The sequence below is a fragment of the Cimex lectularius genome, unplaced genomic scaffold (genome assembly GCF_000648675.2).
Source record: "Cimex lectularius strain Harlan isolate CLEC.00 unplaced genomic scaffold, Clec_2.1 scaffold50, whole genome shotgun sequence".
Classification (NCBI taxonomy): domain Eukaryota; kingdom Metazoa; phylum Arthropoda; class Insecta; order Hemiptera; family Cimicidae; genus Cimex; species Cimex lectularius.
The window spans coordinates 650,462-668,358 of NW_019392716.1; the positions used below are offsets into that span (position 1 = coordinate 650,462).

At 33.8% G+C, this 17,897-nt stretch overlaps 1 protein-coding gene across 14 annotated transcripts in view; it reads left to right on the plus strand.

Moving 5' to 3' along the window:
• The window catches only part of LOC106664325 (CUGBP Elav-like family member 4), a 483,670-nt gene that overhangs the window by 368,103 nt on the left and 97,670 nt on the right, over positions 1-17,897 (plus strand). For 13 of the 14 annotated variants that reach the window (XM_014389950.2, XM_014389955.1, XM_014389949.1 and 10 more), the window contains one exon: positions 3,554-3,679. In XM_014389950.2, the coding sequence (XP_014245436.1) occupies positions 3,554-3,679 (126 nt within the window). Of the gene's footprint in view, positions 1-1,353; positions 1,429-3,553; positions 3,680-17,897 lie in introns of all 14 variants that reach the window. The other variant, XM_024226546.1, reaches the window with a different exon arrangement.

Genomic DNA, 17,897 nt, shown 5'->3' on the forward strand with positions numbered 1-17,897 from the left:
ACTTCGAACTGTGGAGAGTGTGTCCGTTAGTGCTGAAACAGTGAGAAGGAGACTTGGAGAAATGGTACACCAGACGGACAACAACGGGTCCAGCGATTACCAGAGACCATCGTCGGGAGAGTCTGCAAGGGACACCGACAGGATCTCAGGATAATTAAGGAATGTTATGTTTTCAGGCTTTCTCTCTATTCACCAGATGGACGTCGTTCAGTTTATCTTAGGAAGAGGGTGGTTTAGTATAATGTAGAGGGGAATTTCTTTGGATGCAAAAACGGAATTATACGAGTTATACGTTTTAATAGGTCGCAGAAACCTACGTGACAGATATTCTTAAGGTATATGTGGTGCCATATCTGCAAAGCTCTTCTAAGGGCCAAGATGCGGGACACGAGTAGAGAAAGACCTAGTGGTATATGTGGTGCCATTTGTTCCTGTTATTGTTGAGAAAGTTTTGTTTATACAAGTTAATGCAAGACTGTCGCCAACAGTGTAATGCAGTGTTTTCTATATGTCGACATGTACATTCCAAGAAAGCCAGCCTGATTTGGATCCCATTGAGTAAGAAATAACCCTCATACAGCTTTAGCTGAGCTGAGTATTACGGTAGTTGAGATTTGGTATGAAATTCCTCGAGAGGTGGTTAAAACCTTAATTATGAGCATGCTGAGAAGATTAGAGTGTTTAATAAGAGCTAGAGAAAGTAATACTTCATACTAAAGATGTTTAAGTTTGGTTTATACTGTCTATTGATCATTCACACAAAAGCGATTTTTTCTTTTCATTTTTTATTATTTTTTTTATTTTTGAGAGGTATTTTTAATTTCACACTAATCAAATATTTTAATAAATCCCTGAAATATAATACTACTGAAAAGGCGAGTACATAAAATGAAATCAAAATTTCGAAGTGAGCCACATTTTCTGTAAAGCAGTGCATTTTTATGCATTATAGACTCACGTTGAGCAAGTGATTGCTATGTTTTATAAAGTGTATAGTTTAATTTCTTTCTTTTTTATTAATTTTTTATTTAATTTTCTTTCTTATTTTTCTCTTCGTCTTATGGCTCTTCATTCAAGTAACCCAGTCGATGTTTCAAAATTTATTTTTATTTTCCTCTGGTTTTAAATGAACAAGGTCTTTGACATAAGTGGCAGAAATGGAAAATGTGACGAGTTGCTTTAAGTTTAATCTATCGTTGCAGGCAGCATGGAACAGGTTGTACAACAAATATTATTATAAGTGTGTAAGAAATATTTTGTTATTCAATTGTGATGAGTGGGGATATGAATGAAGGGAGACCGGTGAGTTTGGTGGTTAGGCGAAGGTATTGGTGACATGTTGTATGTTTGCAGAGGGGATGTCGGCAGGAAGAAGTAACTGGGCAGTAGTTGGCCGTACGCCAGCATAGAGAGCGCATAGGCGCCAAGGTAAAGCTCATAAACAAACATACATACGACACATGACTTGACTGACCGACAAACGGACTCACACGTTGGCCGTTGTCGCTGCATAGATAGCACCAGTTGTTGTGTTTTGTCATTATTTCGATCCCAACAACCTCTCAGTCTGTTCCTCGTTTTTTCTAATAAATGAATATTCATATCACAACAAACTTTGCAAAAAACGATTAGAGAATAAAATTTAATTTTTTTATTTAAATTAAATCCTAGAATCAGCATAGAAATATATCTATGAAAACCCATTGAATTAATTTGTGACTGTAATCGCCCATCATAATATCCAAAATCCCACGTAGAACTGACTTTTTTTTTACTTTTAAAGAAACTGACTTGAAAGAAACGATCAAAATCTACAAACAACCCCCTCCCACAAACAAATAAATTATTTTTGACAAGATAACGGAACGGCGACATAACAGCCATTATTTCTCTTAATAAATATTGTGGTTAACTGTACAGCATGGCATAAGCACCAACTATTATGTTTATTTGTTACGTTTATTTAAAATATTTTGTTTGATTATATAGGTGTTGTTTAAATCAATCTATATGTTGTAAAGCTTTCAGACTTATAAGCCCGACCCTAGCACAACTTTTTTTTTACAACTAGTTTTTCACTGTTATAGATGTGTTTATCATAGTTTTGTTGAGTGTTGTACTTTTTATTTACCGTTTATTTATGTTACGTTTGTTTCTTTCAACAGGGTTTTATTTTTATTGTCTTACTTTTTTTTCCCACTCAGCCTGTGTGACCCTGTAAATAACTATCCTCAAAATTTAATGAATGTACATACCAGAATAAATTAGAACGAAACAGATTTGGATATTGAACAAAAGCCGGGTATGTTTTTCCCACTTGGACCTAGTTAGTTAAAACATAAACCAAGTTTTCAACTTTTCTTTTCAAACACAATTCAAATGGGTTTACAGTGTTATGCGCCTTGCCGTTAAACTCAAAAGTGAACTTTTTCTTGATTTCTTTCCACCACTTAACACTGGTTTTCTAAATGTTCATTTTCCCCTCTTACCTTTATAACTGCTATTGTATTTACATGGTATGTTTTTGCTCTCTTTATAGCTTTAGTGTGCATTTTGTGTATTATGAAGGTGTTGACGTAAGTATGTTTAGAAATGTGTTCACGTGATTCTCCAGTGTACAATGTTTTAGATGTAATATAATACCAGTTATTTCTTGTCTACACGTACTCACTTTCAGACGGTAAGACTGACTTGGGACGGAAGGATTATGTATCTCAAGTTATAATTATTCCGTAAAATTCTTGCTTATAAACGCTTATAAACTCGTATCAAATATTGTTTTAAATATTTCGTCTTTTATAAAATTTTGTATTCAAAAATAACTTGGATTAAAAACAATTTACTCGTATATACAAATTTATTGAACTTTGAAAAAAAAAAAAAACGGATTTTGCTTGTAAAAACGGGTGTAAGACATGTAAAAAAGTTTGTCGGGCGCGATAAGGGTCGGCGGGTGCGGAAAATTAAATAAAGATTGCGTGTGATTTTATGAGCACTCTGAAAACAAAAACTGTAACCGTTTGCTTCGCGTGTTTCCGGGCTTAATTGAGCGACCTGTTGCTGCTTAGTTTAATAACGGGAAGGGCTTTACGCGGGCTACTTACAGGACTGGGAACATTGCTACACTATACTCTATAATGACGAATGGCTGAATGTTCTGTAAAAGTAACTGTGCACATTTAACTAATACCTCAAAGTTAGCTAGATGACAAGTGTATTCCTGTCTTTTGGTGTTGTCAACAATAATATATAGATGTTTTATTATTTGATGTTTATGTTGTTCACTTGTAATCTTTATCCTTATAAAATTGTTGAATATACCCAACGAGCGTTGATAGCTCTTTTATTTTGAATGAGAATTCTATTGTTGTTAAGGCACACGATGTATAGATTTTTTGAGCCGTTATCTATTTGTATTGTTCAAGTTTTATTTCCTTTTTTAATTTACATCTGCTGTTTGATTTATCACATAGTTGATGTTTTACGGTCTGTGAAATGTATAATTTTGTGTTGTATTTCTCATCCACTGTTGTCTTTTTTCTCTGTTCCACAGACAGGAAGCTGTTCGCGGGGATGCTTAGTAAGCAACAAACCGAAGAAGATGTTAGACAACTCTTTGCACCTTTTGGAACAATAGAAGAGTGTACGATTCTTCGTGGACCTGACGGGACAAGCAAAGGTAATTTTTAAACCGTCTTTGTTTAAATCAAACGAACATTAACAAAAACGGCGTTAAAGTAAAAAAAAGACTTATCAAGTAAAATGAAAATCTATATTCTTGTATAAGTATAACTCAAGTAGATTGCTTTTTCAATTCGCAATTATCCATATTATTTAGAAAATTAAAAATTTCATCTAGAGTAACTAATGTCAATTGTATTAAATACTATTTCAAATAAACAAACTTGGATCATAACATCATTTTTACAAAAACTTGTTTGATTGTCGTTTTGTCCCAAAGAAAGGAACAATGTCAAAAAAATTCAAAATAAAATTTTAATTATATTACAAAATACAAAACAGTTTATACAAGGGTTGTTTTGTCATAAAAATTTTTGAGTGTAAAATCTACACTGATCAAAAATTGAGTCACTCAGTTTTGTGTGAATTTCTTCCATCATGATAGTATGATTTTGTTTCAGTTAACAGAATTATAACAAGAAATCCTTTTTTTTTTTCAAATTTTTGAGGGTAAAAAACCAACTAAACTATAAAAAAATCTTTATGGTCGAAACAAAGTGTGATGGGTGTTTACGAACATAACAATCTTCTTTTTTCACTTTTATGACCTATGCATTTTGAGTACAGTGACATGTAGCATGTTTTAAGGCTCGCGGGGACTAAAACTCCTTTAGTCCGAATAAATTTTCATTTCAATTTTAACAAAATAATTTTAATGCTTTTGAAAAAAGCCCAAACAAGCAATAAATAATGTTAACTGCAAGTTTTCAAAAATATAACAGTAGACTATACACTATAATCAGGGGGCATCTGTGGCAGAGTCGTTACAACGTCTGATTCATATTTACCACGATAGCGGTTCTGGGTTCGAATCATGGTAAAGCCTTTGGAATTTTAATTGAATTTTCTTAGCAAAAAATATTGTAAAATGTATCTGACCCCTTAGCGGGTAGTCGGACGTCTAGACTTCTTATATGACAGAAATTACTTTACTTTTATAGTGTAAACTCAGTAAGATATGCATATTTATTTAAATTGGGTGAAACATTAACTTGGTTCAACATGGCTAATGAAATATTTTGGTCAATTTGTTCCCAAAATTTTTTTCTTATAAGCTAGACAATATCATTTAGAAAATTGACGCAAGCATATCAATAATCAATGCTAACAAAACAGAGAAATAGAAAAAATGACCTTTTAGAATTTTAGCAAAACACTACCGAGTTGAAAATTTTATTTTAACTTAGAATAGACATGCCTACCTTATCAAATAGGAAGAAAATACTTCAAATTTGGTTAAACATCGATTTAGTTTTAAAATGGCAAATCCAATGGGCATAATCTGTTATTTCAATAAGTGATTATACAAAAAACTTTAGATTTTACCCATTACTTTTTATTAATTGGAATTTTATTTTAGAATATTTGAAAGTATTGTAAAATGGTTACTCAGATGGTAATTGATTGTCAAGCCCTTCTGTATGAAAGATGTGGTGAGACAAATTGTATGAAATGATTTTTATGTTGTTTCTCAGGCTTTCGATCGAGTCTGGCACTTGAGTTTGCTATGCACACTACCTCATTTTTAAATCATACCTGGCAGACAGATAGGTTAGAGTATAGGTCGGATCCTCTCACTCCTTTGTACAAGGTGGATTCGAGAGTCCCTCAGGGTTGCGTCCTCGGCCTACTACTGAACTCAGTATATACTTCTAATATCCCTTCTCATCCGAAACCACTAGCCTAACATACTGATCAGCGTATTCTATCCTTCAATTTCGACCCCTCGTAGCTCACCGAACCCGACAAACAAACCTATATTCTATTGAACAATGGAACAAAAATGGTGAATCGAACTAAACACTGCAAAAATGCAAAACATAATTTCACTTTTTGTCGCATCACCAATATATTATAACCTCACCCCTTCCACCTGAAACCGCCATCCTATAATTAGAAAAAACGACTCACCTTGGAATCCCCATAGACGACGCAAAAGGATAAAAGGATGGACAATCCGATTACTTAAAAAACTACTAGACAACAGATGTAACAAAATATTCATACACAACACAATATGGACATACGGCGTAAAACTATGGAGTTCAATCAAACTTCACAATATCCGCAGAATCAAAATCTTACAATCACCAATCATTAGATCCATCGTTCTATGTTTCTAACCGTATTACCCATAATACTTACTTTCAATCCCCACGTACTACATTCCTCCCGACCTCTTCCCATCAATCCTCCTCGATGTAGTGGCTCCGCGACCTGCTCTAGGAGAGCGAGAGTTATTAGTTATTAGGAGTGATATCAGTGGATAGCTTCTCCACTATGTATCTTTTTGGTTTGGTTTTTCTTTTAATTTGAATTATGTTGATATCTATGTAACTTTATCTATGTATCTTCTCGCGGTTTGTTGCTCCATTACTCAATAAAAAATATTTTAAAAAATTTGTTTTTCGTATTCATGTTTTTGTTTTTTTTTTAAATAAACTTCAGTTTGTAATGCTTTACCGTTAATTGCATGATTTTCTAATTTTGTATGCAATCAAATTGGGCTTAGGGTTCGTAAAGGCATCTGAGATTTAGCACCCCCTGCTCATAGCCACGGATTAAAACGTTTCGAAGGATCAAACAGGAGATAATGACAATTCTCAACCCCCTCGGTTTTAAAAACGGGCCAAGTGGCCTAATATCTGTAGCAATTAGGGAAGTGGGCGTATGTTGATATAAGGGTCGACGTCAGAGAGGACACTTAAGCCGGAACATTAATGCTTGGGGGGCCATTTACTTAGCACGTCACCTGCGTTCCAGATAGCGTCTCATCACGTGACCTGAATTCATGCCACCTTTTATAATTAAACCTTAGGGGTGGGGGCTACCCTCTCGGCACGGCTCTTTACCGACATTCTCTTACCCTCTTAAGGAAAAATGATAATTCTTTCCCAGCTTAAAAAAGTTTATCTCCCTCTTTTTACGACTCGCTACGTAATTATTAAAACGCACATTCCGCTCCGGGAGAAAATACTTGAATTATAAATGTACTGCGTTATTAGGTCCCCTTCTTTACTCGAGCACAAGGGGCCACATCCGGCTGCTTATTTAATTAACACTCCTTCTCTAATGAAAACTTCCACCTCTTTCGAAAGAAGAATTTCTTACGTGTAAAAAAGAAGAAACACCTCTCGTTACCCAAGTCCACTTTTATATATTTATATACCATCTGCATTTTTATATTTTAAATAATGTATTATCATTAAAGATATTCAAAATTTTAATGAAGAAAAACCTTAAAATTATAGAAAACCACAAAAAAAGGCGGCAGAAGCCAAAGAAAACTTTGAATTATTGAGGATCTGTAAACGAGACGTAACAAACTCGATAGGTATATCAAAATATTGGTCAAAGGTAAATGTACAGCATAATAGGTATGGCCTGTTTTCCCAAGACAAATCTTCAACATCAGTACAAATCATACTGTGGCCTAAAATGATTATATGAGTTTTCTACACACAGACAAAGTAAAGCTTAATCTAATCATCATGAAGGAAGGGTGAGTATCAAGGCTTTTGGAGTTATTAAAAAGGCTGAAATTAGATGAAGGACTGTAACTGAAGGAGCAAAAATATTCCATCAAAGACTCTGTACCAAAAGATCTTTAACACGAACAACTATATTACGTCCCACTGATTCAAATATGAAAAAGTAAGAAAATCCAAAAAATCCAAAAAAATACAAATCCTTCAAGTTGACAGAAATTGATAACTTCTGTCCTCCAAACCCTTGCAAGCACTATCGACGCAGCTTAAGCAGCTAGATTTAACAATAATAATATAGTATTAATATTTATTTCAATTAATTAATCTTTTTATGTAAGGTTTTTGTTGAAATGAAAACGTTAGTGCCACGAGCGGGATTCGAACCCACGGACCTTCGGCTGAATACGCCGCTGTTCTAACTACGTGAGTTGTACAGCAGCGGTGTATTTAACCGAAGATCGTGGGATCGAATCCCGCTCGTGGCACTAGCATTTTCATTTCAATCTAAACCTTACATAAAAAGATTAATTAATTGAAAGAAGTAATTTGTTCAATATACCACTAAATATATATTAATAATGATACTATATTATCAGTATATGAATATTATTAATATATGAATAATAAATACTATAAATTCAATAAAACTTAATAATTGGTCAAACTGTTACCACAAGGATTTATAATTAATAATCTTATATCTTTTCTCTAATACTATCGTCTGATAGATATTTAATTATTTTCTAAGAAAACAACAAAGGAATGTACCAATAGTTAGTTATAGTTATTGCAAAGTGCTTTACTGTTTTTTACTATATTATATTTTATATGATTTTAGTTTCCATCTCAACTTTTCTGAGCTTTAGCTATTTTACATATGGAGGTAAATATAGACAGACAGTAAAAAGTCAAAGCAATATTGAAAAAACTTACATAAGGATTTTATATCGATATCCCAGGGGAGGCAGAAATGATTGATAGATAGATAGATAATAGAGAGAGAGAGAGAGAGAGAGAGAGAGAAGTAAAACGTCTATGGTAAAATTTTACTATAATCTCTCATAAAATTACTTTTTCTTATCCAACTATTTTACATAATCATGAATGCTGACTGTTCTTACCTAAATTTCACAAAAATGTATGCCAGATTTACTTCAGACAAACAAAATCAAGTCGTTGTTTATAAGATGTAAACCACTAGTTAAAACTATCGATAAAAATTTGTGCATTTTACATTTTAATGTAGTTATTTTCTTTTTATGCTTTTTAAGTTAGTCTATTGCTTTTCATATGCAGTTCTATATGGATCATATCAATGCTAAATAAATATAAAATTACACGATTATGAAAATAATATATGCAATTTGAACGATCAATTTCGTTAGGACAAGAAATCGTTTGGATTAGTAAAAATGTACAAAATATTATGAAAGCGAATTTCTCATTAGAACAATTTAATTTTTAATCCGAACAAAAAAATTGGGAAAACTATATTTCATCACATATACACCTATTCCGAAATCGAATACTCGATTTTGATTCCGGCCGGTCGGCACTCCCAACACCGCTTGAACGACATTAAAGCGATGGCAATCTCGTTAATGGGAGACTCCTCAGTTCGATTGAAGACCCTTGACCCAACAAAGTAATCATTCTCCACCTCTTCAACATTCCACTTTTTACGGGCTTTTGTTGAATAAACCCGGTCAAATTTAACGTTTCCAATCTACCGTAAATTTTTAGCACATTGGTTCGGGGCGAAAATTCCAAATTGTTACATGCCAATTTTTGTGTTTTTGTATTGTTTTGTTGTTTCTTCCGTGAAAAATGAGAAGAGGTCAGGAAAACGTTAACAACAACGTTGACCCTTTCAGATAAATTACAGGAGGATAACGAGCGATAATTTCTCTTTCCCAACACAAACGAGACTTCTGAAAAATACTCTTGATACTCTTCTTAATTAATTGACAATGTACAAATTAAACATATTAAAACACTAAAACAAAACAACACAATTTCAGGTGCTATTTCACACAATAAAAAAATATTCAAATATTGATTTTACTTACAATGAAACTACGATAAGCCAAATTTACATAAATCGATTTTTAGAAATCATAATCTTAGATTGATGTATATCTACTAACTTTTCAATGCTTCGTGGTCAGAACGTACATTAAACTATTTTTCGATGCAACGCAAACATTAATACAGAAATAACCATTATAACAAATATGGTTTAAAAAATGTATGAACTAAGCGATATACCTTTTCACAAATGTAATCTGCATGGACTTAGAAAAACACTAATAAAACACAATCACCCCAAAATCTATAAAAACAAAACACAGCAATAAAACACAATCACCCCAAAATCTATTTAAAAAAACAGCGTATGATTTGTAACCTTGTTCTTTTAACGCCCTAACAAATAAGGGTAAAACACTTCCAAAACTGGGGGATAGGAAAGGAATCGGAAGTGGGCCGATAAATTAAAAGGAAAGGATACGGGAAACGGGAAAATAAAACAAATAAAACCGAACTTGTTGAAACCAAATTAACCGAAAACATAAAATATATTTACAAATATTATATACAAGGGAAACACAAAATTTTAACATTGGATGAATAAAATCTTTTAATTATTCCACCTGTAGCCATACAACCACACAAAACTCACCCTTGCATAACTAAATTATAATACAATTTAATTCTAAAGTGTCCGAGTGGATCAAAATCACGATAGCTCAAGCGGTAGAGAAGCGACGTATTTAGCCGAAGGTCGTGGGTTCGAATCCCGCTCGTGACACGTGACTTTTTTATCTCAACCAAGACCTTAAATAAAAATTAATTAATGGAAAAAAGTTATTTGGTCAATCGGATCATAAAATATAATGGATTTAATTCTATTGGCACTAGATCAAGCAGTAGGTTTCGAATCTGGAACACACCTGATCTGTTTTTTTTCCAGTTCAAATTGAATATTTCCCCTCCTCCGACCTTTCACCACTCAGCATTCTAATATGCGCCCCATTCACCTTTCGAAATATATCCGAAAGTGTCATCCTCAAATTGTAAGGGGTGACACTACCTCTCTCCCCAAAAGACGCGAACCCTCCTCGGAGTTTGTGGAAGGCATTCACACACTTGTAGAAGGATAATTCTCGTTGTTCCATTTGTAGGTTCTATCTTACTAATTCGACCTTGAATCTATTAAGTTGCAATTGACGAGTGCGTATGGGGTTTAATTCTTGAGTGTGAAGATTCAGTAAGAGTCGCACTGGGCGGAGACAGTCGAAAGAAAGGAGATTTTTTTAAATTTTAAGTTAATTTAAATTTAACTAATTTAATTTTTTTAAACTAATAGTTACGATATGAAAATAAATGAACTTTGTGCAAAAATGCAAATAATGATTAAATTAAAGTCTTAAACATAAAACTTAAAACATACTAACATACCTAAAAACTTTGAATTTTTACTGTCTTTGTTTACCAGTTGACACATTAAACCAATTTGCATATGAAAATCCCTTTTCCTTTTGTATATATTTATTTTTATTATTTTTATTTTTTTAATTTTTATTTATTTATGTTTTTGGATAACTGTGATAACAAAAAAACTTTTAACAATAGTTAAGGGGCCACAGCGTTTCAACAGCATCTACCCCAAACGATGAAAAAAATTCAAGGGGTGACAAACTTTTTGTAACAAAAAATATATTTTTAAATAAATAAGGAAGTTCCTCTATGTCGAAGGGGTAACTGAAAAAATTTAAAAAATATGAAAACAAGAAGCATGTAAAAATATTATCTTCTATTCATGCATTGGTGAAATGTGTATAATATTTTGCGTCCCATAAAAGAACTTGTCGAAAAACTTAAAAAAGTAAAATGTTATATAATCTAAAATGTTCAAGTCAAAAAATACACATTGAGAAGAATATACAACTCCTATACAAAAGAATTAACTGGCATAAAAATAGTTTAAAACATAGTGATAACAATGGTTTAAACCAAGGTGTAAAAGATACAGGACATAATATCTATAAACGCGGGAAAAAACAAATATAGAACTAGATAAAAACAAAGTATGTAAACAACACAAATATTTTTCAATGTATAAAAATAATGTAAAATGTAACAAATTGTAAAAAACAAAACTTATCGATATAAAAATAATATATAAAACTAAAAATAGTACATTAAAAATGAAAATTAATTGTAAAATACTAACAAAAAAATAATAATAAAATAAAAAACATATCATAGCTGCAAATAACGCCACACATTGGATATACGTAATCAAGGGGGACATCTTTGTATGTTTCCAGATCAGAAACGAAGTGACCCAGCAATTCTCAAAATAATTTATATGTATTTAACTGTAAGAACACATTGTTTTGTAAAATTATATCTAAACCTGTATATTTTAGAAATTCACTACTGTTGACGAGACGCTGATTTCTCAGAAATCGATCTCCTAAATAAAATAAATCTTTAAAATTTTGCTTATATATTCAATAAAGAGATACTTTCCATTTTTTCCCTTTTCGTTTGTCACGTTTTACATTTTCCTCGACATTACTGACAGATTTTTGTTGGTATTTTCTTTAATAATTTATCCAACAGGAGGTAATAAAAAAACTTCTCATCTAAAGTAGTGTCGATTGTCTGAGAAACTGAGAGTACTTTATTCAGTTTAAATTGATGAGTTATGAATTAGAGAAAAAAAAACGCTTTAAGAAAGATTAACCAAGACGCTATTTCTACAGTTAATCTGGAGCGGCAGGTTGACTAATAGACTGTTTAAAAAAATAATTCAACTAGTCAATTAGTTTCGTTTTGTTTAAGTTCGTAATTGAAGAGGGTGAATTTAAAAATAATCCCTATAATGGCGTACAATTTTAGTGCCAATGAAAAATAACGACCAAGAAACTTTCTTTCCTTTTCAAGTCGAATTTTCTCATCTGTAACTTATTAGGTAATAAATACAATAAAAATCATCATTGTCATTTATAATTTTATTTTACGTAATCAAGACATCTTATCTGTGTAATATTAGTTTTTATATTCAAGTTTTAATTGGTCAAAACCGAAAACGAGCTTGTAAACAGAAATGTTTTATATTTAATGAACTGCCTCATTTCTTTTATTTGCTTTTTCTTTTGTATCATCGTTTTCCTTGATATTTTTGGCAACAGTGTGTTACATTTTTATTAAGGTTAAAATTAAAAATTATCCAATATTTTATAATCTTTCAATATACACAAACTGGAATTTTTATGGCCGGACAAACAATTGAGGTCATCGACGGCCCTCTGCGTTTTTCCTTTTTTTTCTAGTCTTTCAACGCGAATTTTGTTTTAAACTGCAGCCATTTGACCTGGTTACTGATTCTCTACTTTTATATATATTACATCAATGTCCTAAAGTGCTAACCACTTGCTTACCTCAGGTTATCAACTGCAGAAGAGACAAAAAACATAAAATACGTATTTATACATCACCACCCAATACAAACATCGTAGTCTGGTGACATTCACTCCCCCAGACTAGTTAATATTCTTCGAGGTGGCGTTGAACCCACTCCATTCTCGCTAATACTTACTTTTACTCTTCAGATGTCACACGGTCTCCCCAGAGTACTGTTATTCCTCGGGGCGGGGTTAAGAAACAAAACCTTCCTTTCACGCTAATAAATTCCATTCGTTTCAATAAATTAACGTAAATATAACAAAAGCACAATACAACATTATATATATTTAAAAATCCCTATAAGCCTGAGGTGCCGGTTGCCCGCAGCCGTGCCCCAAAACTATGCACAGGTCTGAAGTATGCCAAAATATTGCTTATGTATGTCAAGCCTTCTACTATTAAAAAGGTGCTGGACTTTTATTATATCCTTGCACAATGGGCACCTACCCGGTAGCTTTCGTGCCTGAAGGTGCCCTCGCTTTGTTCTTTATTCTTGTTTGACCTTTAAGTAGCCTTGTCAGTACCGTTTTTTCCTGTTTCAGCCCGTTCTCCTTGGATCACGACCAATTACAATGAAGAAAATATCTTATCTGTGTATAATACTAATGCAAGATGTAGATGTAGATGTAATTTTTCAGGGTGTGGTATACTGCGCCCTTTAAGAGCTATTGTATCCCCCGTTCTGCCTAAAACAAATCGGTAAGTCCGATTTCATAAAGAAAAAAATTAATAGGCCCGGTTTCAGTGGTTGAAGCTCTTCTATGGTCACATTGTACATCCCAAAACATTTCCTCCTGCGGGCTAATGTAGCTCCGCAGTTTGTTAGTAAATGTGTTAGTGTCTCTTCTGCCTCCTTGCAGAATCTACATGTGCTATCTTGGATTGTTCCAATTTTTTTTAAGTGCCCATTTAATCTGAAGTGTCCTGTTAAGATTTGCAGTCTGTTCCTGCTTCCTTTGACACATTCTGTGATTTCTTTCTTACCAAAATTGGTTAGAAGATTCTTGGATTGTTTATGTCCAATGAGTGAATTCCATTGTTCCTTCATTTTCTTTTTGTCCTTCTGTCTGAGATATTCGTTAATAGTGTGGATTCCTATGCCACAGAAGGGTTCGGGTCCTATCAGCGGTGTGGCAGCCCCTTTCCTTGCAAGGGTGTCCGCTTTCTCGTTGCCTTCTACTCTCATATGTCCTGGGACCCAGCAGAGGCTGACATTATTTTGCATATCTAATATGTTTAATTTGGATTTGCAGTTCAGCAAATCATCCTTGAACTAATGATACTTGAGCTTAGTGCTTTGATGGCTGCTTCGCTATCTGACATGATAGCTATATTCTTGTTTTTGTACCCTTTACTTAGATTAAATTGGGTACATCTTTCAATTGCATGAATCTCAGCTTGGAAGATACTGGTATGTTTTCCCATGAGTTCTGAGTATTTGGTTTGGGGTCCAAATACTCCTGCCCCCGTACCTTCTTGTGTTCTAGATCCATCTGTGTACCAGAGGATGGTGCCATTTGTAAAGGAGTTATTTCCCTTTCTTTCCCATTCTTTTTTGGTACCCAAATATATTCGGAATTTTCGGTTAAATTCAAACATCCTGTTCATGTCGTCTCTTGGAGCCATGAGTGATGGATGGTCTTTCCATAGTTTGTTGCTGTCTCTCCATTTTAGTTTTATTCATGTTGGAGGTTTCCCTCTGATAAAGTTGATGATGGTTTTCTGTGCTGTCCTTTCTACAATGTGATGTAGGGGGATTAATCCTAGTATCTTTTCCATGCTAATTGTAGGACATGTTCTCATTGCTCCCGTTATGCAGATGCATGCAAGTCTCTGAGTACTAATGCAAACTGTTAGTTACTAAAAATCATATTATCGATGGGTAAAATCGACTACACGTTCAACACCCCGAAGTACAAAACAGAAAATTCTACACATACTAATATGTTCAGTAGTTCTTTTGTTTGCTGCATGCCTATGATATTTGGTTCTAAAATATCAACAAAAAATTTATTTTTTAATCAAGAAAAACGACCAAAAACCTGTTTTTTGCTTACTTCAAATTATTTTGGGCCGACTGGTATTCGTTATCTTAAGCTTTATTGTCTTTTTATGATTTATTTGACGTAATTTAAAGAAATATCATCTGCACATACCAGTAGTTAAAACTTTGCTTTTTTTGTGTGTAACTTTACACCGGTTAAATTTAAAAGCGCGCTCGCAAAATTTTAAGTAAACGTTTTTATTTTCAATGGACTAGTTAATTTTTATTTTTTCATTTCCTTTTGTAGTTTATATTATATTTAAATGGAATTACTTGTTATTTCAAGTGGTAAGTAGTTTGCTTCCAATTGTTTTTCAATCACCAAATAATTTGTTTCTTACCGATCAGTTTTGTCTGCCTCCCCTCTGTCAGACGCGTTTCGGCATTTCGCAATCTTCAGTAGGTCTAAAACATAAAAATAAGCTTTTAAATTATTAAACAACTCAAATAAATGGCCCCATTACTCATTAGGCAAGTGAATAATATATAGTTGATGGAAAATATTTCCTTTTGCAAAGTCGTTGTTTTCCTTGACTTTAATGGCAGTTTTTCACACCCTTCGTTGTTAATTTGATAATTACAACGTATTTTTAATATGTTTTTAATCATAACCCAATTAAAGAATTATAATTTTTGTCCTCGTCGTTGTTTAGATCTTCGCCTGACGGTTTCTGTTTCCGCTCAGCCGTATTTCAAAGTTTCAAAGGAACATTGAGAGTCTGAAAACGAGAAGATGGTGTATTCGAACTCTGACTGTAAAGCAACGTTGTAATGAAAATAGTTGCTCGTGCGTTTAATAAATTGTCATCTTTTTAATGATGCAGTTAACGGGACCTGTTAAAACTTGGTGAACGCCATACCGTGGTTTTAATAACTTCAACTTTAGCCGGTGAGAGTGGAGAATTGATATTGTTGTCGGTTTAAGTTGTAATATAAAGGTGTAGTTGAGGAAACTAGGAAGTCTAAATTAAGCGGCAGGCAGGTGCGAGAGGCAACTCTACATTTCTATTAGGTAATGAAGACCTGACGTATAATGGGGAAGGTATGGCAGCCCGAAGGAGCAAAAGGAGCAAATACCTTTAAGGACGCCGAGGGACGCATTTGCCATTAAAGCAGCCCCTTTGCTCGCCAGCCAACCAGACTCAAATAACAGACAGTATTTTTCACAATTTCACCTGCTCTCTCTCCTTCCCGTTCGGCTCCTTTCTCCTCCTCCTCAATGACTAATAGTCCTTTCCGTATAATAACCGTTATTTTTCACGATTAGGGCGACTTTTCTCACTTCTCAGCTCTTATTACCGTCTTGATATAATTATAGGGATTACCTTCTCCATCCTTGCCCGAATGCGCGCATCTCTTGTAATTGAAAAAAGTTACGGGCCGGCTGAAATATCCGACTCTTTTATCAACGAATATTGTCGTTAGTCTTTACAGAGAACTTTCTAAATTAATCTTCATTCCCTTCCAGAGGCAATAATTCTTTTACGTCGCTATGAAGTTTTTCTATTGCATTTGACTACTCATAACCAATGCAGGTTTTTTTAATATGATGAGTCATAAAAATGACCGTTTTTCTTGCTAATTTAAAAATAATTTTATTTTGACAGAATTGTTTTAATACATATTCAAAGTATATACCGTTGTAGTGTACGGTGTTGCCATCTGGAGGCCAGTTGTTCGATTCCTTCATAATTTAAACTGAAAAATTCTCCAACCTCATCCAGAGTTTTTCCTTGGAGATAATGAGCCATGGACTGAAACAAATGGTAGTCGGAAAGTGCTAATTCCGTACTGTAAGTAGCGTGAGGGAGAAGCTCAGTACCATCCAATTCTGTAATTTTTTGTTTTGTGTAACAACTGTTTGGTCAGGCGACAACAAAACCCGATTTCTATTTACTAATCCTGGACAACGCTGGGTCAAAACCTTGGCCTTGTTTAGCGATTGGTAGAGCAGGCTGATTGCAATCTATCTATTGTTTCTTGGTCTTGAGGTTTCTCCAGTCTATCCACTTTGCATCGCAAGTAACTAATCTTTCGATGAACCGAATGTCATTTGGGTTTTTAAAAAGATGTTGGCAAATTAATACTCGGCGTTGTGCCTTCTCAATGGTCATCTCAAGAGAAATCACTCTTTATAACTTATTCACTTTCCCCAAGTTATGCAGTCCATAATTTATGGTGAATTGGGAACTCCTGCTCCTTTAGTAGAGTACTTTTCGTTGCGTCTGGCTGTTTTTCGTCCAGAACCCTTTTTCCTCTCGAAAGCTTATGAAACTGGCTTCAAAATTTTAGAACCATCAACACACTGTCCATTCAGTAAGAGCATCGTCTTATTCAAAATGCCGCAACGGGCTACTTTGGCTACAGAAAATTTACTTTTCCAATAAAGGCGTAATATTAACAAAATTTCAAATTTCACCGTCATGGTGTTTAACCAAATCTCAGTCAAAACTGAAGGTAAGACGAGATCATTTTTGTACACATTCATTTAGTTATTATTATTAATCTACTGGTTGAAACATCCTAGATCTCTTAACTCTAGCGAGAATGGTAATGTTATTTCCGAGAAAAATGAATGAAGAAAAATGCTGACGGAACAAAAATTGCTCCGAACCCCATTTAATTTTTCAGCTTTTACAACCGTATATAGCACATTCTAAAAAAAAGAAAAGTAGCACTTAGAACATATCTTCTAAATGGGCCGCACCAGCATTTACGTGGCAGATCAAGATGATCGAGGAGGATTGTCTTATATGTACTTTCATCACCCCGCGTTCAGAGAATAAATGAGTATAAATAATTGGGACAAGCGTATATAAATTCATAATTGAGCAAGTACTACACTGGTGACGAAGAAATACCAAAATAAGCAAAATAGCCAGTGCAGAAAGAACGTTGAAACGGCGACTCATCAATGTAGGGTACCGGGTTCGAATCTCAGCGGCCCTGAATTACCCCCCCTCCAATTACATATTTAAAAAAACACTGGAACCCTAGGGGGTCGATATGGCCTTTGCTGATGCAAATCCACGTTTCAAAAAAATACTAACAACTAACACAAATCGGCGAAGAGTTTAAATGTGTAAATAATAAAGATGCTAAAAACATAGAAAAAGTGCACAGGAGAGCAAATAGAGCACAAACTACTA